Below are 9075 nucleotides of genomic sequence, written 5' to 3'. Positions count from 1 at the left end.
TCTAAAAACGAGGTTTATACAAGATTTAGATACTTTACACATAGATCCACAAAATATAACGGGATCTACACTATAGTTTTCGGAAAAACTACAAGTTCATGCGATTATACGATTTACATACTTGTCGACTAGTTTGATGTGTCGGAAATTGATTGGTTGATTTAAAGAAGTGTTGAAATGATTTTGTAAAAGAAAATGATACGCTTGAAAGCGTGGCCACCTCCAGTTACAGGGGAAACTCTGGCGAAATTTTTCTAAAAATATAACACTTAGAATTATTTACAAGTGTTAGAATTATTTTTGATATGTTTTCAAAATATATTTCGCCACGACTTTATTTACAAATATTCGGAGGTGGGATTTTCACAAAACTAAACGTGACAAATATATATTTGGTAAATATATTTTTCACAACACTGTTTATGATTATTTTGTGAAAATACACAAATATTATTTTTAGAGTAAAAATAATATTTACAAACGTTGACGAATCCAAAATAATACAAACGCTTTCACGATAAACTTATAAGTTACAACGGTAATTATTATTACCACACGATTACTAAAACGTAACTTACGCATTATACGGAAATGATTATGAACGTATATTTTATCAATGTATTATTTTTGGCGAAAAATTATGTGAAATGGAAATATAATATTTTTGAGAAAAATATTTATATTTGGAATGAAGATATATTAAGTGAGACTTAATATTATAAATTGAATGCACATGTATTAAATCCCCCATCCTTGGGAAGGAGATTAACTACCAAGTACATGCAAAATATAAACACGAAATAGTTGTCTAACTATTTCCCAAAAACCTAAACTATAAAGCTAAGGCACGGCCATCCGTCTAATAGAATTAGTACATGTAGGTCGTCGCACAGCTGACATTCGGAGTACTTGGTAGAGACGCACTGACTGTGAGTTCATGTCCCCCTTTTCTCTTAACTGTTTTCAGTTTTCTAAACTGCGGGGGTGAAATACATGTTACAATGTTTATGATTACTTTATACATGGTATGGTTAGCGTAAGGAGGGTTACTTTTTAGATCATGTGAATGGGTAGGCGGAAACTTGAGGTCATTAATCCTCAGGGTAGGACCGAGGGGCAGGAGCGATAGATCTATTTGGGTGTAGCGAGCCCAGTCCCAGGCCCAGCATAACGGACCTTGGGATGACTTTGTACCCGACGCATAAATCTGCTAGGTTTGAGCCTTCCTACTTGCATTTCACACATATCAATGGCCTTGCAAGCCATTGGTGATCTCTTTTTCCTTATTTGCTACATACCAGGATTTTGATAACTACAAAGGTTTATTTACTCACTTACACATGAACTCGCTCAACATTATTGTTGATTTTTCAACTTACATGTATTTCAGGGAATTAAAAGATCTGGCACGGTATGGCACGTTTTCCCGCTGCACTAGTTTCCAAGGTCATCCGGGGTTTAGGGAATGTGACTCTTTCCTGGACAAGTCACAGTCCTTAAACTGTGTTTATGTTATGTTTAAGTTGTTTTGTTTGGGAAACAATGTTATGGTTATTAGAGTGTTGTTCCGTTTAAACAATGATACTATGTTTGGTTTTAAAACTTAATGGATGATTCTTGCATGTTTTTAATTCATATAGCTTTGTTATGATTAAGCTATGGTATTAAGAAGTAACACCAAATTAACCACGCTTCCGCAAAGCCAGGGTGTGACACACGTCGTCAGTCTGTCCTCTCAGCTCCTCCTTCCCTCCTCGGCTATAAATACCAACCCCAAACCAGGTTTGAGGTATCTCTTCACAACTCTCTCACTACTACTACTATCACACTTTGCTTCCCAAGCAAATTACTGATTCTCTCGCCGGAGAGTGGTAACAAGGAGCACCCCCCACCAAATCCTCCTTGTTACGAGTCACGGCTTGTTTCCTTGTGCAGGAGATCAACCGGCGGACGATCCAGCCAGCGATTCTCTGCAGGAAGGGATTAACCCTTTTTGACGAGACCAGTGTGTTAACCCCACCTGGTTAACCATTGTTTCATCATTATTAAATGAGTAATTATTAAAAACTGCTTGAGGTGAGGTTATGTGGATTCAAATGAGTGAATTCATAGTAGAGGGACTTTTTGTGATGTAACAGTAATGTAGAGTAAAAAGATCTGGAACCGTAGCGGTAGCCTTCATGGTTTTGAAAATTCAAGTGTAAGAATAGTTTAATTTATTTCTTTCAAAGTGTTAGATACGTCGATTCTATTCCTAAAAAGTCCTAGAAATATTGTTTGCTAGTGACTTGTCTTGAATTTTGAATTTTGGCCAGAAGCTTCCATATATTCAACGCAAAACTTCATAAATTTCCGTATTCTGGTCTTCTTTTCACCAATATACGACTTTAAAGACACGTAGTTCCATGTTTAATTGAGAGTGTGTATATTTTTCCAAATTTGACACCGTACTGGTCAACCTAACCCTATTTCCACGCCAGAAGACATATTGTATATATACGAGCACATGGACACAAATTGTAATAAACCACAAAACCAAAGAAGCACTTGTTTGAAGATCACATCTACACATGGCTTACACAAAAATATTACTGTGCTTAGTTTTAGTTGTCGTTTTCACGGCCTCCATGTCCGAGGCGAGAAAACGCAACGCAACCCATATCCAATTCTACATGCACGACACCCCGGGTGGATCCAACCCGTCGGCTGTTCGCGTTGCTGGTCAACCCATGAACTCCACGTCTGACATGGGAGCCATGTTCGGGTTCGGATGGATTTATGTTATGGATAACTCCCTCACTGCCACTCCTGAACCCAACTCGACCCTTATCGGACGAGCCCAGGGGCTCTACGCGATGTCATCCCAGGAAAACGAGTTCAGCCTCCTCATGACCCTTACGTACAACTTTGTTTCGGGAATCTACAACGGCAGCTCGCTTAGCATCGTGGGCCGGAACCCTGTCATGAGTGAAGTTCGAGAGATGCCCGTTGTGGGAGGTACGGGAGTTTTTAGGATGGCTCGTGGTTTTGCTCTCGCAAAGACACACTCGATGGATCAAATCAACGCAGTTATCGGATACAATGTCACTGTAATACCTTACTATTAGAAACACGTTTATAGTTGATTTCCACATTGATCATTATGTTTCAACATATGATTTTGTTAAATTTTATTTACATTTGATGTGTTATGTTCTTTCTATACAGATATAAGAGTCCATCTAGTTACGATATATCAGGTGACCAAAGGTCAGTGACGGATCCAGGAATTTTTTTCCAATGGGTTCACTTTTTAAATGTTCCAATTTTATATTTCCGAACATACAAAACTTTCGGGTCGGTTCGACAATTCGGGTCAGGCTAGGTTCATCACATTATAAAAATACGATACAATAATGAAAAAACATCATCATGTTATTATTGGCAACATTTTAGAGTCGTTAAAGCGTTAAGTGTTGTTCGTTGCCTATATAAACTGTAGTTGACAGCCATTAGACATGTAATTAATTCAAGATCTTTTTAACTTTTAATAAATTTAAAACAAAGATGTTTCAATGTAATATTCTGTTAGGAAACTTTAATGTAAGTATTGAAGAAAGAGATGATCAACCTGATCATATGCTGAAGACACAGTCAAGAAAGATCAATAAAAAGGTGCCTACATGATAACAGGACAAGAAAAAACGAAAGACACATCTTCAACTAAATATCAGGAAGTGATCAAGACAAAGAAAACGATTAGAAAAGACCATTCTGATAAGTCTGATAATAAATCTAGTATTTATTATCAGAATCTGGTAAGTCTGAATTTCTGATGATCAGTTTCATCAGAATTCTGGTAAGCCGGTCATCTAAGTTTCTGATGGACCAACTTGTCTTGAAGATTAGCCCTGACACAATTGAAAAGTAGCAAGTTGACAATAATGGATTCAATGAATAAACAAATGTTTATTCATGATCCAGACTCTCTATAAATAGAGATGTCAACCCCGAAGGTTAAATGAGTTGAGCTAAGCATTTAATACACACACCACAAACTCCATTACCCTTCACACAGAATTCTTTAAGCATTCATTTGTAATAGTCAATAACTTTGTTTTTCAAAGTGATCAATATACTTGAAAATTCTGTAAGTTGTTTCTTGAAAGTTTGATTTCTAGTTCCGCACAATATTTTCCTATTTGTTGAAATCTATTTGCCATACTTAGTCTTTGAGCATCAAATCTGGGATCAACAAATGGTATCAGAGGAGCTGATTGAATAAATCATTTTCAAAAAGATCAACTGCTCATATTTTTTTATAACGATCTCTTATACTAAATACGTCAAACTTTTAAGCTTGAAACAATGCTTTTAACATTGGATCTATGTCAAAGCCTCCAACTTTGGTCAGAAGGAGTACCCCCAATGGAAAATCAGGATGATTAATTTCCTTAATGGACGTGATCGAGCTCTGTTTCAAACCATTGTGAGAGGCCCACATAAACCCACTGTTGAAATTCCTGCTGTTCACACCGGCAATCCTGTAACAACTCTCACTAAAATTATTACTTAGTATGTTAATCATCTAATTGAGAAACCCAAGTAATTCTGCTTAAACCCTAAAATTTTCAGAACAATCAGAATCAGGATCAGGGCCCCTAAAACTCAGGGGGGGGGACCAAATTTCCAGTATAAATAGAGGGGGTTGGCACTTGAATTGTGATGTTGGTTCGACGATCAAATTCCAAATATACACTGAGATATACGTAGATTACTACAAACACACATGAAACACGAAACGCAGCCGCGATAAACAGGGTAATAACTCGATCGCTATTACGATTCAACGTCTGATCGATTGAAACTATCCAACCAATGTTTAAGTGCTGCTCAAATTAGGTTTATACTTTGTCATTCGTCGTTAATTCGATGGATGTTTAAGTATCGCACTTTGTCATTTCTTGTTGTCACACCCCCCAAAATCCACACGCGGAGTACCACCGCTTGGGAGCGTGACATGACCAGGATCAAGCCATCAATCATATTGAACATAGCATAATATAAATAAGATAGTTCGTAAAACCCAATTCAATACAATTGATGTTCTAAACCAAACATAGTATCAATAGCGGAAGCATAAGTATGTAAACCCAAAGTAAAACATAAGTTCAAATATTCGAAACGTTAAACATAGCATTCATGATCCATTGCCCACAACGACCCGCTCCTCCTTGTGCAAGCTCCATAAGTACCTAAGGTCCTGCAAGGCATGCAGCAGAGAGTCAACAACTAGTTGAGCGAGTTCACAGTTAATAGTTCAGTAATAGTATAGTGTGAGTAGTAAGTTCGTTCGTTATAGCATATATCGTATTTCCATCGCGGCCTCCCAGGCAGGTATGCGAAGATAATAGGGGATGTCCCTCCCAAGTATTCTAGACTAGGTTTATTTGTATCGCGGCCTACCAGGCAGGTGTGCGAAGATTAGTATGTTTAGTTCGCGGCCTTCCTAAGGCAGGTGTGCGAAGTCAGTCATAATATCGTGGCCAACCCTTGGCAGGTGTGCGAAGATCAGTTCAGTAAGTGTTACTAGTCTAGTCGTATCTTATCGTTCGGTTCTATCAGCTGAGTATGTACAATAATTCAACAAATCCCATTCCCACCCGGGAACCCCATGCCTTGGCTGTGTGAACTCACCTTGGTTTGCTCGGTATGCTAAGTATGTGCTTGTAATTAATCAATCGCGTCCTAAAGTACGCACATAATCAGTTTGAATTCATACAGTTCACGTATAAGCATAGTCAATGATCACCAAGTAGTACACATCACTAATCAACATCACACAAGTCATGCATAGTGTTTAACATCAGTTAGTTAACTCAGTTAACACTTAACAGAATTAAATCAGTTTACTGTGCAGGTTATCCAAGTTGGCGAAACAGAAGTTGGCGAATCACATACTTGGCGAAACACATGCTTGACGAAACACTTGTGTTTCGTCAACTACCCTTTGGCGAAATAGGGGTTCTATTTCGTTAAAGTCCTTTGGCGAAATACATTTTCTAATTTGTCGACATCCTTGGCGAAACACATTCTGTTTCGCCAAGACTTCCAATTCGTCAAACATTCACATTCGTTAAGCAGCAGTTACGTCAACATGTCAGTTACGCAACCATCACAGAAAACCCTAATCATTCTAACAGCCGTCATGCCATCATCGGATCAACACTAACCACAGATTGTTATGCACGGATCTTAGAGAATTCATTCAACGATCATTATCAAATCAATAACGTACTCATCATGGTTTTAATGTCTAGCATGAACCCTAACTTACGTGTACCACAAATCGATTATCATAACACAAACAACATTCGAATATTGTTCCTAAGCATCATGTAATCCAGTTCATCATTAACAATATACATATATATAGGTTGTAACCGATAAATCATACGTTACTAATCCGGGATTACCATAAACATATATTCAAATATGATCCAGGAATCAAGCATAGATATAACATGAATCAAGAAATCATGAACACATAAACGACTAACCGAGTGGAGGGAAAGACGGGTTAATCGCTAGGAGGTCTCTAAAAACCAACTGCCGTCAGTGCACAGGAGCTCTAGGGTTTCAGTTTTTGCCAAAGTTGTGAAACAGGAGGTCGTTCCACGTTTTAAACACATACAGACGATTTGGGCCCGTATTGGGCTTGACGAATCATATGGGCCGGCGAAACAAGCTTTGTTTTGTTAAGAGTGGGCTGGCGAAACAGGATTGGCGAAACAGGTTTCCTGTTTCGTCGAATGGTTCTTGGCGAATCAAAATTCTGATTCGTTGAGATGTTTGTTGGTGAAATGCTCTAAGTGTTTTACAATAATCCATGTTATTCTTATAACAATAAGCCACATATGTGCACAATCATAACACGTTTCAATAAAACATAGCATATATGATTACCAGTCAATCAGTCAAACAACTACACAGTCAAAGTTAACGGTCAAGGTCAACATGCATTAAATACAAAATGAAAGTCAAAAGTTCGAGTTGTCACATTATCCCCAACTTGAAAGAAATTTCGTCCCGAAATTTGGTACGTACTTACTAAGGAAGCTAGATAGGTTGCTCGTTCACTGGTTTTCCTGGGGTGTCACATCCTCCCCCCGTTGATCTGGAATTTCGTCCCGAAATTCCGTGGTAGTAGCTTCAACCTCAACAGTGGTTGTATTGATTCCGAATAACTGGGGATACTTTTTTGTCATCTGGTCTTCGCGTTCCCAGGTGTACTCTGGGCCACGACGGGAGTTCCAACGAACTCGAACAAGAGGGATTCTCTTGTTTTTGAGGACCTTAACATCCCGGTCCGTGATTTCAGCTGGATCCTCGACGAACTACAACCGCTCATCGATAGTGAGTTCCTTGAAAGGAACTATGAGGGTCTCATCTGACAGGCACTTCTTCAGATTCGACACGTGAAATACATTGTGAACTGCACCGAGTTCAGCTGGTAGGTTTAGCTTGTAGGCCACTTTGCCTATTTTCTCAATGATCTCGAACGGTCCGACATATCGCGGATTTAATTTGCCCCGTTTGCCAAAATGAACCACACCCTTCCAGGGTGAAACTTTAAGTAAAACCCGGTCCCCGACCTGAAATTCCAAAGGCTTTCTACGCTTGTCCGCGTAGGCCTCCTGACGGTCGCGTGCCGTCGCCATGCGTTGTCGTATTTGCGCAATCTTTTCCGTGGCGTCCACTACAATCTCTGGACCCGTAATCTGACTATCCCCCACCTCTGCCCAACAGAGAGGTGACCGGCATTTACGCCCGTACAATGCCTCGAATGGAGCGGCTTGTATGCTGGTGTGATAACTGTTATTGTATGAGAACTCCACCAAAGGGAGATGCTTTTACCAGCCGTTGCCGAAATCGATAACACATGCCCGAAGCATGTCTTCAAGAGTTTGAATCGTTCGCTCAGACTGCCCATCCGTCTGAGGATGATATGCTGTGCTCATGTCTAATCGTGAGCCGAAAGATTTGTGCATTGCTTGCCATAGTTCTGACGTGAATCGTGCATCGCGATCCGAAATGATGGATGTGGGCACCCCGTGCCTCGAAACAACTTCTTTAAGATAGACGTCTGCGAGAGTGGAGAACTTATCCGTTTCCTTTATAGCCAGAAAGTGTGCAGACTTGGTGAGTCGATCCACGATCACCCATATGGTATCATTCCCCCGCTGGGATCTAGGTAAGCCCGTAACGAAATCCATGGAAATTTCTTCCCATTTCCATTGCGGTATCTTGGGTTGCTGAAGTAGGCCTGCTGGTTTCTGATACTCCACTTTGACTTTTGCACATGTCAAACACTTGCCGACGTAAGTAGCGATGTGGGCCTTCATACTAGGCCACCAGTATGTAGTTCTGATGTCGTGGTACATTTTATCCGACCCTGGATGTACCGAGTAGCGGGACTTGTGAGCTTCATCCATTACCAGCTCGCGTAATCCGCCAAAAAGTGGGACCCAAATACGCCCCGTTACATAGTAGGCGCCGTCTTCCTTTTGTTCCATTCGTTGCCTTGAGCCGCGTAAGGCTTCAGCCTTGGCGTTTTCGGGTTTTAAAGCTTCTACTTGAGCAGTTCGTATCTGTGCAGGAAGACTGGATTGAATAGTGAGCTGCAAGGCTCGTACACGCCTAGGTAAAGTGTTTTTCTGACTGAGGGCATCAGCCACAACATTGGCCTTGCCTGGATGGTACTTGATGGCGCATTCGTAATCGTTCAGTAGTTCAACCCATCTTCGTTGACGCATGTTCAAATCCTTTTGCTTAAGGATATGCTCGAGACTCCTGTGATCGGTGTAAATCGTGCACCTGGTACCGTACAGGTAGTGTCGCCATATCTTAAGCGCGAAAACAACAGCTCCCAGCTCTAAATCGTGCGTCGTGTAGTTCCGTTCGTGAACCTTGAGTTGACGAGAAGCGTAGGTAATAACCTTATCCCGTTGCATCAATACACACCCAAGTCCCTGTATCGATGCGTCACAATAAACCACGAAGTCATCTGTGCCCTCCGGCAATGAGAGAATAGGT

At 40.3% G+C, this 9075-nt stretch overlaps 1 protein-coding gene across 1 annotated transcript; it reads left to right on the top strand.

Moving 5' to 3' along the window:
* Positions 1–2530: 2530 nt before the first annotated feature.
* Positions 2531–3177, top strand: LOC110904489 (dirigent protein 23). Its single transcript, XM_022150335.2, has one exon. The coding sequence runs from the start codon at positions 2571–2573 to the stop codon at positions 3105–3107; it is 537 nt and encodes a 178-aa protein (XP_022006027.1). The 5' UTR covers positions 2531–2570; the 3' UTR covers positions 3108–3177.
* Positions 3178–9075: the final 5898 nt, after the last annotated feature.

This window comes from Helianthus annuus, chromosome 2 (assembly GCF_002127325.2).
Source record: "Helianthus annuus cultivar XRQ/B chromosome 2, HanXRQr2.0-SUNRISE, whole genome shotgun sequence".
Classification (NCBI taxonomy): Eukaryota; Viridiplantae; Streptophyta; class Magnoliopsida; order Asterales; family Asteraceae; genus Helianthus; species Helianthus annuus.
Note: the sequence above shows the minus strand (reverse complement) of the source record. Positions and strands in the feature narration are given on the sequence as shown.

Excerpts from the sequence above, each read along its gene's own strand:
- LOC110904489 (XM_022150335.2), top strand. The coding sequence starts at position 2,571 with ATGGCTTACACAAAAATATTACTGTGCTTAGTTTTAGTTGTCGTTTTC.